The sequence below is a fragment of the Chiloscyllium plagiosum genome, chromosome 14, assembly GCF_004010195.1.
Source record: "Chiloscyllium plagiosum isolate BGI_BamShark_2017 chromosome 14, ASM401019v2, whole genome shotgun sequence".
Taxonomy (NCBI): domain Eukaryota; kingdom Metazoa; phylum Chordata; class Chondrichthyes; order Orectolobiformes; family Hemiscylliidae; genus Chiloscyllium; species Chiloscyllium plagiosum.
Genome location: NC_057723.1, coordinates 26,346,913 through 26,360,185, shown reverse-complemented (window position 1 = coordinate 26,360,185; position 13,273 = coordinate 26,346,913). Strand labels below are relative to the sequence as shown.

At 40.0% G+C, this 13,273-nt stretch overlaps 1 protein-coding gene across 8 annotated transcripts in view; it reads right to left on the bottom strand.

Annotated features, from left to right (window-relative positions):
- Positions 1-7,371: 7,371 nt before the first annotated feature.
- Positions 7,372-13,273, bottom strand: part of LOC122556571 (solute carrier family 22 member 5-like) — a 121,655-nt gene continuing 115,753 nt past the window's right edge. For 7 of the 8 annotated variants that reach the window (XM_043703385.1, XM_043703386.1, XM_043703388.1 and 4 more), the window contains 2 exons: positions 11,713-11,848; positions 7,372-8,493 (listed from right to left, as the gene is read on the bottom strand). In XM_043703385.1, the coding sequence (XP_043559320.1) occupies positions 8,400-8,493; positions 11,713-11,848 (230 nt within the window). In that variant the 3' untranslated portion in view covers positions 7,372-8,399. The remainder of the gene's footprint in view (positions 8,494-11,712; positions 11,849-13,273) is intronic. The other variant, XR_006313571.1, reaches the window with a different exon arrangement.

Here is a 13,273-nt window from a genome sequence, read left to right as displayed (position 1 = left end):
TTTGATTCTATGACTCTATGTGTGAGGGACAGAACCACTGTGCTGCCAATTGTACTGTAGTGATAGCTGTAATGAAGTGATAGACATTGATCACACACAGGGCATCTGATGGAGATACCTGCCACCCAACCTTTTGTGTGACAGTTCTCTACGTTGCCAGTCTTACAATGCTGACTCACACTTATAGGTGCGTGAAGCTTTGAGTAGACTGTTTTCCATACTGTGTCAGAGTGCAGCAGTTCATCCTTCATTATGTGGGTGTTGGCAATACATATTATTTACCAATTTTGAGAAAGTGAAAATGGAAAATTTGGACAATTCCTCAGTTACAAAGGATTTACCATGGGACTTTCATGAACTCAGAAAGTCAAGGAGAACTTTGGAATGGCTGCTATTTAAAGAAAACCAAGTGACTTTGGGGAAAAATATTTTAACAGATAGATAAGAGATTGTTTTATGACCTGCAATGGTTGACCAAAAGAAGGGATTTAGGGAGGGTCCAGTACTGGAGGTTTCCTAGCAACAACCTCTGAAATTGAAATTGTTGTATCTTCCAGTACAATAGTTTTAGTCAGTTGGAAAAAGACCTCCAAGGGGGGGAATAACACATTATGTCTCTTCTGAAAAATGGCAACTGGAACATTTCCAGAAGGAAAACATTTCCTCGATCTCTGTCAGTCAAAGAAAAAATGCCCTTAGACTACAACCTGTTAGGAAGCTCCTTTCCCATAAGTAATGAGTTTGAAGAAAAAGATATGGTTTCAGATTTCAGAACATCTAATGGATTTCCAGTTAAATTTGAAATATGATCTGAGAATCTTGCATTCCTTTCAATCACAGCAATTTATCTTGTTAACAGGAAACCTAAGGAATTATGAGAAGTCAACTCATTTTACCCTATTGTTTGAACTCTTGATCAACTATGGTGCTCTTTGCTACAATTTTCTCAGACCTATTACACTCTGAAGAGCTGGGTTATGTTGTCATGGCTGTCTATGAATATATGTGTGTTGGATTAAGGGGATACAAGTCGGCATAGTATCTTAAATTTGTCATGTTTTTAAAGATTAACTTTGTTCTTAATAAAGATTTTCTTGAGTTTATTGAAGAAACTTGATGAAAGTCTGTTTTGCACTAGGTAGCAGTAATGAAAGGAAACACTTTGATTATTTTGATGACAAAATAAGACATTTACATTTTTGGTACCCTTCATGGAGTAGTGGTGCTTGATTTCCAATGTACCCCTCTCTGAGTTATGACACATCAATGAGCCTGGTCCCCTGAACTGCCACAGGCACTGACCTCTGCAGTCCCTCCTATCCAGGCTGCCTTCCTCCGTTGGGATGTTCTCCTGTTGCCATCCACTGGGAAAACCACACACCTTCTCTCCCAGACAGCTTTAATGAGAACCACGAGGGAGACATCTGCAAACCTTTTTCCTGGTCATTGACATCTCCAGGGGTTGGCTGGAGTGATGAGCAGAGGTTGTGTAATGTTGCGATCTTGTTGAGTGGGCGCTGTCAAGTTTCCTTTTAAATATGGTTCAGGATGTTGGAGTTAGAATGATCCAGATGAGTTTTAAAACTGCCTTCGGCCAACTGAGAAACATTTGGTTCTTCATGCATGCATGAATATACAGTGTGCTGCGAAGAAAATGGGCTGGATCTGCCCTGCTCCTGCTCAGAAGTCCCTCCTGCCTTTATGCCCACCTTCACAATTAGTCTTGAATAAAGAATATCCTGCCCAATGAAAGAGGAGGAATTTCTAAAATGAGTTCAGGAGAACCATCTTGGCAAATCTGCAACTAGGCAGGAGGTATTGTTGGATCTGGGGGAATGAATGTCATAGTGACTCAATGGTAAGCACTGCTGCCTCCCAGTGCTGGGGACCCAGGTTCAATTCCAGCCTCAGGTGACCATCTGTGTGGAGTTTACACTGCGTGTCCTCCCACAGTCCAAAGATGTGCAGGTTAGGTGGATGGGCTATGCTAAATTGCCTATAGTGTTCAGGGACGCCTAGGGTTATAAGTAGAAGGTGTGAATTTGGATTGGATGCTCTTTGCAGAGTCGATGTGGACTTGTTGGGCCAAATGGCCTGTTTCCACACTGTAGGGATCCTATGATTCCATTCTATGAAAATGAATGTCTATCAAAGAACACAAGGGAAGGGTAATCACTGAAAAATAAGGCTCAGAATAGTAATGAAAACAGGAGGAACAAGCTAAAGTTGAACTTGGAAATTGGAAGACAGATGATTTTAATGGGATAAGAGGAGATTTAATCAGCATAAAATTGAACCAAAGACTGACAGGAAAACCTGGCAAACAATGGGTGATCATTGAGGTAGAACTGATTCAAGTGAAGATTCAATCTACTTCAACAACAGAGGAACTGGGGGGAGTGGGGACCAAGGTCAGCGTTCCTTTAATTACAAAGGAGATATAAAATGTAAAGCAACAAAATAAGAGATATATGACACATCCGTTTAAACTTTTAAGCTTAAACTTTAAGCAAGGCTAAAAGCAATACATTGAGAGGATAAGGTGAAGAGGGAAATAAAACTGCCAAAGAGAGAAAAAGAGAGAATAATGAGAGTTAACATGTAGCATAGAATGTAACATAAAAATCTTCTGACAGCATATAAATAATAAGTGGATAGAAAGAGTTGGGTGGGGCCTATTTGTGGAAAAGACAGTGATGTATTTTAAAAGTGTATGGCAAAATACATGGCAAGGCACAATGACTAGTTGGTATGATTATTTACTATGGAAGAGGAAGCTGGTAAAATATGGGTTGAAGTGGACATTGGTAAAGTTGATGGGTTGAAAATTGTGAGGCAGGTTGTACAAACAAGATTGGGGAGAGTCAGAGTGGAAAAGTTGGCTGATTTGGATGACTTGGTTTTCAGGTTGCTACGACGAATAAGGACAGACAGACTGGAATGCGCAAAATCATTTCATTTTAATGTAGGCATATGCCGATGTCCTTGTTAATGAGAGTTCACATATATTACTACGGTTTCCATATAGATTGAAAGGAGAAAGTGAGGACTGCAGAAGGTGGAGATCAGAGCTGAAAAATGTGTTGCTGGAAAAGCGCAGCAGGTCAGGCAGCATCCAAGGAGCAGGAGAATCGACGTGGTCATGGTTTAACTCCCCCTCCCACTCCAAGGACATGCAGGTCCTTGGCCTCCTCCATCGCCAGACCATGGCAACACGACGCCTGGAGGACCTCCTCACTACCTTTTATCTTAGCCTGCTTGGCACATCTTTCTCATTCCTGAAGAAGGGCTTATGCCCGAAACGTCGATTCTCCTGCTCCTTGGATGCTGCCTGACCTGCTGCGCTTTTCCAGCAACACATTTTTCAGATATGGATTGAAAGGAACTGATTAGAAAATTAGAACATGTCTGTATCAATAAAATAGAGAATTGGGAAATGAATAGGATTAGCATTTGCAAAGTGTGGAGCTTTCGTAAACCAACAACCTCAGAAAAATACAGCACAGTTGGAATAAAGATGTCTCTGTACAATGCTTAATTTCATATGTGCCAAAATAAACCTAATTTAGTGTTAAATCATATTTATTTATATTAAAGAGCATTTCTCTACAGTCAGGAGGTACAATCACTCATGAGGAAATTATTTAGAACAAACGACATTATGGTCACATGAGCTCGATAAGTTTGCCTCAAAACTGTGAACTGTGATATATTATTAAACAAAGTAAAACAAAGTTAAAAATCACACAGCACCAAGTTATACTCCAACAGGTTTATTTGGAAGTACTAGCTTTTGGAGTGCTGCTCCTTCGTCAGGTAACTAGTTACCTGACGAAGGAGCAGTGCTCTGAAAGCTAGTACTTTCAATTAAACCTGTTTGACTATAACTTGGTGCTGTGTGATTTTTAACTTTGTCCACCCCAGTCCAAATACCGGCATCTCCACATCAAGAATAAAAGTATAAACATAAACATCTATTCACTTAAAAAGGTGTAATCTCGGTTTGCATTGAACTTGCAAGTAAATCCCAGACAAAATTAAGTTCATAGTAATCCTACATCATTTTCAATTACTGTTATTAAGTCTAAATTAATTACAGAAATTAGTCGCTAAATAAGTGAAGAGGTTTCATTGAATTCCGTACATCATGTTAGACTCTTACAATTTACCTTAACAATTGAAACACTCAAAAACAGTTGAATTATTTATATTCATTTATCCATTATTGCATATTTAATAATCAAACTCCTAAGGAGAATAAATAATCATCCTGCGATCATAGCAAAAACATTGCTTAAAAGAATGAAGGAAAATGAAATAAGAATTAACCAAGCATTATCAACATAATCAAATAATGGCTGCCAGCAATCATCTAGATCTAGTTCTGGGAGATGAGTAATGTTTAAAGAAATTATGTTTACAATGTGCACCATGTCTGAGATAGACACTGACCCAAAATATTTGCACAAGGTATATTATTATGCTTTAATTCAAAAAATGGTCACCTTCATGTTGTTGACCACTAATGTAATTTTTTCTGCTCTTTTTCATTTCAGCCATAATATTTTGTGTCTGTTATCACTCCAATTATGTAATAGTATTTTGAACAAAAGAACGCATATTTTGTTTTAACTTTAGCATGGGTGGGAAAACAATGTCCAGCCTTTACATGTGTGCATTTAAATGCAGAAACCCAAATGTTATTGTCAGTGATTCTCTTCTCCTCTGAACATGTATGGTAAACTTCAGAAATCTCTGTATTTACAGGAACTTCCTCAACACTGAAATATTAAGCAGAAACGAGGGCAGAGCATAGTCAGGGGCATATTTTTAAGGCGAAAGGACAGAGATTTAAAAAAGACATAGGGGCAATTTTTTTACACTGAGGGTGGTTTGTGTGTGGGTTGAACTTCCCATGGAACTAGTGGATGTGGGCACACTCACAACATTTAAAAGTCACTTAGATAAAGACATGAATAGGAAAGGTTGGGCAGAATATGGGCGAGGAGCAGGCATGTGGGACTAGTTTAGTTTGGGATCATATTGGGCATGGATTAGTTGGACCTAAGGGCCTGTTTCTGTGCTGTATGATTCTACGACTTGATGCCCTCTGCAACAGACTTCCAACATTACAAAATATATTTTTTATTTCAATTATAATAGAAAATTAATATCTTTCTTTAAAAAAAACTTGATTTAATATATTCCAGCTTCTAGTGTGTATAAACCAATCTTTACTTTGCCCTCTGTAAATTTAGATTAGATTAGATTACTTAGATTACTTAGTGTGGAAACAGGCCCTTCGGCCCAACAAGTCCACACTGACCCGTCGAAGCACAACCCACCAGACCCATTCCCCTACATTTACCTAACACTACAGGCAATTTAGCATGGCCAATTCACCTAACCTGCACATTTTTGGACTGTAAGAGGAAACCGGAGCACCCGGAGGAACCCCACACAGACACGGGGGGAATGTGCAAACTCCACACAGTTAGTCACCTGAGGCGGGAATTGAACCCAGGTCTCTGGCGCTGTGAGGCAGCAATAATATTTTACTTCTGAGTTTACTGATTATGAGAAATCTTCATTATGATAGGTTGCAAATCTGATATCATTATTGTTAGATACCTGCAGATCCCTTGAATTGTCATTTTCAAATTGAAGGTGTTAGGCCAATGTGAAATTAATGTCTTGGTGATGATAAGATCACTGTACTCAACTTCCTTTGAGATCAGTGTGTGATGAGTGTTGTCACATTGTTATTGAATGCAAATTTTGAGTCAGGAATGCCCAGGGAGAAATAAAAAGTGAAGCAAAAATCATCTAAGGAGGAGAGCAAGGGAAGACTGCAAGATATGTTCTTTATTGTAGTGTGCTGCCTTTATTTTAAATGCAGGCTCTTCAAATTAGTACACATGGACAATAAATTAAAGAGGCTGATTCACATACACTTGTGTGGGAACATTAGCTTTGCTGCATGACAGTGTAGCTGTTATGGTAAAACTTTGGATAAAAGCATACTCCAGGTCACAAATGGTATAGAAATAGCTCAGATGCAGAAAAAGTCAGGAAACCAAAAGAACTGATAAAAATGAAAACAGAAATGGTGAAAAATTGTGAATAGAATAGTTGAAATTTTGAGAAAAACAATCTCAGGTCAAAAAGGTTTAGAAGGATCACTTCATGAAATAAAAACCAAAAAAACAAGCATGGGTGATAAAACAAGCAAATTAGAGGCACTAACCACAAATACAGGCTGTAATATAACGATTTTCACTGAGATCTCGTAATCACTGAGACTGGCTACAAGATGGGCATCACCAGGAGATAAATAATAAAAATAACTTTAAATGGACAGGGGATTTGTAACAGGTGGAAGAGCAGCAATATTGATAAAGGAATCTATTGTAATACAAGAAAGAAGAAGTGTGAAGAAGTGATCAGAACTGTTCTGGGGAGATTTGGGATGTGGAGATCTTGTGCAGTGCACAGCTTCTCTGCCTCACAGCCAAATCTTCAGGTTTGAGTGCCACTTCAGGATTTGGTGACCATGGAAGATGCATTTGTAATGTGGCCAAACAGGCTGATACCAATCTCTAAGTTTTTGTAATGCTTCTACGGCAAGCAGTAAGAGCAGAAAACTCTCCTGGTCACTCATGCTTGATGAAGCGTGTAGCCTCTTGGCAATGAGAAAGCCTAGACATAGTAACAGATCTAAGCACATGTTTTGTCTGCCTCATGCATCATCAGGTGTAGGAATTATAAAAAAAAAAGATTTGTAATAGAAAAAGCTACAAGACTTGGAGGGAATTACCAAAATATCCCCTGAAGCACAAATATGCCAGAGATGAGCACTGAAATGATGAGTCAAGATTCTATAGACCAGACTTGAATTCCCTTTAATGTGGAAGATCCAAGTGAAATGCTTAAAATAATTAAACAATTTGACAAGATAGACAGAGAGAAATTATTTCTTCTGGTGGGAGAGAGCAGAATTAAGAGGCATAAGTCTGAAATTAGACATAAGCAGACCTCAGTGGTGATGTTAGGCATTCTGTGGTGAGCAACTCACTTCTTTCCTCCCCAAAACTTGTTCACCATTTACAACACACAAGGGCAATATTCTCCACTTGCTTGGATGAGTGTAGTTCCAACTTGGATGAAGAAGCTTAGCATCATCTACATGATTCACTACAGCAATTCACCAAGCCTCCTTTGACAGCATCTTCCAAACATGCACACTTAATCGTCTTGACAAGGTGGATGTGGGAAGGATCTTTCCTCTTGTGGATAAGTCTTGAAATAGGGGTACTGTTTAAAAATCAGGGGCCAGCCTTTTAGAACAGTGATGACGAGAATTTTTTTTTCCTCTCTCAGAGGGTCTTGCGATTTTGGAGCTCTCTGCCTCAGAAGATGATGGACAGAAGGTCATTGAATATTATTAAAACATAATCAAAGGTTATCCTGGGTAGATGGAATGTACAGTTCAAAATGCAAACAAATAGGTACAATCATATGGAATGGCGGAACAGGTTTGAATGGCTGATTGGCATACTTCTGCTCTTTGCATGATCCCTCCATGTCTCACACATTCCTCACTTAGAATCATAGGTCAAAACCCCAGGAAATTGTCCCAGGAAATTGTGGATGTATCTGCACCACATGGACTGCTGCTGTTCAAGAATGTAGATAATTACCATGCCAAAGGGAATTAACAATGGGCAATAAATGCCAGTGGACTTCATAAATGAATACAAAGCAGTTGAAACCTTCAACTCTTACTCACAAAATGTATAAGCTGAAAATGATAGGTTTTATTTAAGCATGACAAATAAGGAGTATCAGGAGGTGGTTGAATAGATGGAGTTAAAGTTAATGTCAATCATGATTTAATTGAATGCTGAACTGAATGACATTTATGCCCCAAGTTCTAATCTGAAAACATATTTCTAATCTTACACCACCGGTGAGGTTTAGACCCAAAGTTGGTTGAATGGAGCTGAGGGGACAGTTGACAGATAGCAAAAAGCACTGACTGAAATAATTTTATTTCTCTGGTGCTGATATTTGTTTCAGTGTCTTTAGCAAAATTGTATGATCAGGAGGAACCTATCCAATGAGCAGAGGCAATGAGACGTAAGTTAGCAAAATAAAATGCAACAAACTGTTTGGCTAAGACCCCATAAAAAGTCCAGGCCGGTGAAGTTTTTATTAAAACCTTGTATAACATATGAAATAATGCTGCATGCTTGGCATTTGAGAATTTGACTATGGCCATGGATTGTCTATGTTGCATTTTTAGATATACTTACCATACAGTGAACACTGTGGCATAAATTGAAAATAAATGATGAACATCTAGTGCTCCATTGCTGAGATCTTTCACCAAAACTGGGTCAAAGTTCCTCTTTCTTAATAGCCATACAATTAACTTCTGTGGTTGTTTCGTTTGTATTAAAATAGTAGCGGTGCTTCCAAGCATTTTTGAATCTGCAATAGAGTAAACAACAACTGTGTAAAGGAATAGACATTATCTGTAATTTTTGTATCACATTTCAATTGTAGATACAGTCACTTTTTTTTGCTTTATTTCATTAATTCAAAAATGCTCAGTATCAGGTTGTATGAAAATGTAGTGTGCAAAAGCCCTAATACATGATTATTCCAGAGAAGAGGTGGATCATGCACAACCATGAGATTTTCACAGAAATTTATGTAATCATATGCTAAGCCATTCCAATCTGGTTCCTGTATGAGGGAATTGCAGTACTGAAACATGTTAGTGAATGCCCAAGGTACTTATTTAGAACTAAATCCACTCAGTCATAATGATCTTGGCACTTGGAGTTTTTCCAGCAGTGTTTTCATGTTTTATTTTGAATAGAATGAATAGAATTTCCTTTATTGTCATGTGTACTCAACATACAGACATACAGAAGTACATGAAACATTTTACAATGTCACCTCTTATGATGCCATCTGAGGTACAAGTACCGAGGTACAAATCTTAGATACAAAAAGAGGAATGAAAAAGAAATAAGACATAATTAAAAAGATAGTCAATTACAGTCATATAAAGAAATTTCAAATAAACATTACATTACGGTAGCTGAACACAGGGGCTTCCACATGAGCACTCATGCTAGACCCCACTCCAGTAACTGTCCCTGCTCCACTCTAAGCGTCCACTCCACTCCGCACTGGTTCTCAGTTGCTCCAATGTAAGTTTTCTCTGGGACTGAATTCCCCTCACTGGCCCCTGCTCCGGGACTTGATTCCCTTCGTTGGCCTCCCCTCCAGGACTGGCCTCCGCGTTGGGACTGAATTCCCCTTGCTGACTCCCGCTCCGGGACTGGATTCCCCTCACTGGCCTCTGCTCTGGGACTGGATTCCCCTCACTGGCCTCCTCTCCAGGTCTGGATTACCCTCACTGGCCTTTGCTCCAAGACTGGATTCCCCTCACTGGCCTTCGCTCCAGGACGGGATTTCCCTCACTGGCCTCCACATCGGGACTGAATTCTCCTTGCTGACTCCTGCTCCAGGACTGGATTCCCCTCACTGGCCTCTGCTCTGGGACTGGATTCTCCTCACTAGCCTCTGCTCTGGGACTGGATTCCCCTCACTGGCCTCTGCTCTGGGACTGGATTCCCCTCACTGGCCTCAGCTCTGAGACTTGATTCCTCTCACTGGCCTCCTTTCCGGGTCTGGATTCACCTCATATGAGTAAAGTGCAAAAAACTTTTCATATTGCCTTTAACATAAAGTTCTACAGTGATTTGTTTCAACTGTGTTAGCAAAAGAATACAAAAAAATTATAGTTTGGGAGGGATAATGGGGTTCAGACTTTGCACTTGTGGGATCTACATTTCTCAATTAAGTTCAGGGTGATAGGAACTCAACTCAAATGAGAGAAAAAAACAATCACAAACCATCCACATTCAATAGTAAATGGGCAGCTGACTAGCAACTGGAAAAAAATCAGGCTAGTGTTGTGAAGGTGCATTTTCAAAAATACTAATTTATAATAAAATTGACTGCACAGATACTTATCGTGATTATTTTGTGGAGAACGCTTAGCAAAGCAAATGACACAAGCTTTAGCAACAGTAATGTTGCATTTTCAAGGATTAAGCTGCTAGGGTGGATGTGCCAGTTGGCACACTTTGAAAATGAGATCACATTACCCAGCTAGTGTTGGAAAAAAGTTGCATTTGATCACACAGAGTAAGAGCGATAAATTCCCTGGAACAATATCCTTTGCTCCCCCTTTCTCTCTTTTATCCGAAACCGCTCTCATCCAATCTCATTGGAGGATCTGATCACAACAAGTGGAAGGTTCCTAAAAGAGATGCCTTCATTGTTGCAATCTACACCATAAGCACCAAATTATCCCAAGCTCTGCAATATGCATCCTGTTCTCTACAACACTTTACTCACCTATTATTCCTTCCTTACTGAGGTATATTGACACTTTGGAAAAAATGAGGAATGCAGATGCTGGAGATCAGAGTCAAGACATGTGGTGCTGAAAACGCACAGCCGGTCAGGCGCATCTGACGTTTCGAGCGTAAGCCGTTCATCAGGAATGTGGGGGGAGGGGGGGTGGTCCAAGAGGGCTGAGGGATAAATGGGAGAGGGGTGAGGCTGGGATGGAGGTAGTTAAGAATACGATAGGTAGATGAAGGTGGGGGCTAATGGTGATAGGTCGGAGTGGAGGGTGGAGCGGATAGGTGGGAAGGAAGACGGACAGGTAGAACTGTTCAAGAGGGCAGTGCTAAGTTGGAGGTTTGGATCTGGGATAATGTGGGGGGAGGGGAAATGAGGAAACTGGTGGAATTGACATTGATCCTGTGTGGTTGGATGGTCCCAAGGTGGAAGATGAGGTGATCTTCCTTTCAGGCATTGGGTGAACACCTCCAGGATCTCCTCCACCGCCAAATCCTAACCACCTGACGCCTGGAGGAAGAACACCTCATCTTCCACCTTGGGATCCTCCAACCGCACAGGATCATTGTCAATTCCTCAATTCCTACCACCCTCTTATCCCAGATCCAACTGTCCAACTCGGCACTGCCTGCTTGAACTGTGTCTTCCTTCCCACCTCTCCACTCCACCCTCCTCTCTGACCTATCACCATCACCCCCTACCTTCATCTACCTATCATATTCCTAGCTACCTCCCCCCACCGGCTCCGCCCTCTCTCATTTATCTCTCAGCCCCCTTGGCTGCCGCCCCACCATATTCCTGATGAAGAGCTTATGCTCAAAACCTCGATTCTCCTGCACCTCGTATGCTGCCTGACCGGCTGTGCTTTTCCAGCGCCACATGGCTTGACTCTATATTTCCACTTTGTTTGATTGTGGATTTTGTTTAATATTGACAATCTTATATGAAAAACCACCCACAACTTCTCCTCACCATAACACTGCAATTTTCTCCAAACCAATGTATCTTCTTCTGATTATCTAATCTTGACCTGTTTCCTTCCCTCTCGCCCTGCCACTCTGTCTCTAAATACTCTATCTCTTTGAATCTCTGCCTATATATAGAAGACATGTATTTATCTGGTCTTTTCACCACATAATTATGGCGAATTAATGCCGTTCTTTGGTTTCTGTGAAGCACCTGGGAAATATTCAACATTAAAACATTGCATGATCACTTAGGAAAGAAAGTTTAAAAAACCTGAATCATAGAGACTACTCTTACCCTTTCATTCTCTGCATCTGGTCAATGGTGTCTGGGAGAGGGAAATTTATTGTTTCAGGCAGTAACAAGATCAGAAGTGCTGAAAATATGGTCAAACTTCCCATCAGAATGTAAGGCAGAAACTCATAGTAAGCTCCTGTGAAAATATAGAACATACATTGAAAGGTTAATATTAATTCATCAACATAAGCCTATTGATAGTAAGGTTAACACAATGCTTATAGTCAACAATGTAAAGACCATATCTCTCTATAGTTCTGTATTTTTGACTGTGGACAGAAATGGGGAAAAGCCTATGTTAAAAACGAAGGATGATGGAAATGATTCCTACACTTTTTTTAAAATAAGCTACCATCACTTATTATAAGTGCTGCTGCTTGTTTAAGTAGTGGGGAAGGTTACTATAAATGAGCTGGGGACAAGGGGATGTGCACAAAGGGAAATTTGGTTGGCAATAAGTTATTGATTTGTCTGTGGAATAGTGACCGGTTATCTATGGCAAAGGCTTTCTGTCTGCGGCCAAGTATGTGTTTGGTTCCCAGGTAGCTGAACAGTTTGTGTGTGACTGTGTGGTCACAAGTAAGTGGACCTCGTAAAGAAAGGACTTGCCCTTTGCTGTGCAGTAAAAAAACACTTTCAGCCTGAATAAAGCCAAAATATTTCCCTTCATCAATTGCTGCAACCTGTGGCTTTAACCAATAAATCAGGGATTTATTAGAGTGAACAAGTCACTCTGTTCCTTCTGCGAGCAAGTTAAACCAACTAGAAAAGATCAAGGACAATAAGACCTGACAAGCATCTCAGAGAACCCTGTTGACAAGTAAACTGTGTTCCCAGTCTTTCCTTTCACCAATGACATCCAACTTGTTTTTTGTCCGTATATCTGTGTAGGCGAGTTCTATAAAGGGAAAGAGTTTTAACTAGTAGAGTTTTATATTATCAGTTCATAATTGTTTACCTGTAGCTAGAATCTATCTATTTGCAATAAATAATCATGCTTGTTAAGTACAGAAACGAGGTCTGTGTTTTTTTCTCAACTTGAGTCTAAAAGATAGGTAAATTCCTGAACTCCCTTTAACTTTTTTGACAACCCCAGGAATAGCAGGAAATAAGGAGCCCACCGCTCTTGTCGGATGTAACAACAATCACTTTTTAATGTACATAAGTACATTAAAAAGGGAAGTATTTTGTTCATTTCCATTTTTGAGATTTATTATTCCTGTCTGTTTTGACGTGTTACCCGTCAACATTCCCAGTGATGATTTATGTAACTTGCTCCAAAGAACAGCCAGAGATGTCAGTCTATTGGTTTGGAATAATTTTGAGTTTTCTTTGCAGGCTGTACAAAAGCACCAAAAGTCAGAGTCATACAGCACAGGAACAAGCCCTTTGGTTCAACTCATCAAAGCCAACCAGATATCCTGAATTAATCTGGTCCCATTTGCCAACTTTTGGCCAATATCTGTCTAAATCTTTCCTATGCAAGTACCAATCCAGATGCCTTTTAAATGCTTTAATTGTACCAGCCTCCACTACTTCCTCTGGCAGCTCATTTCAGGGC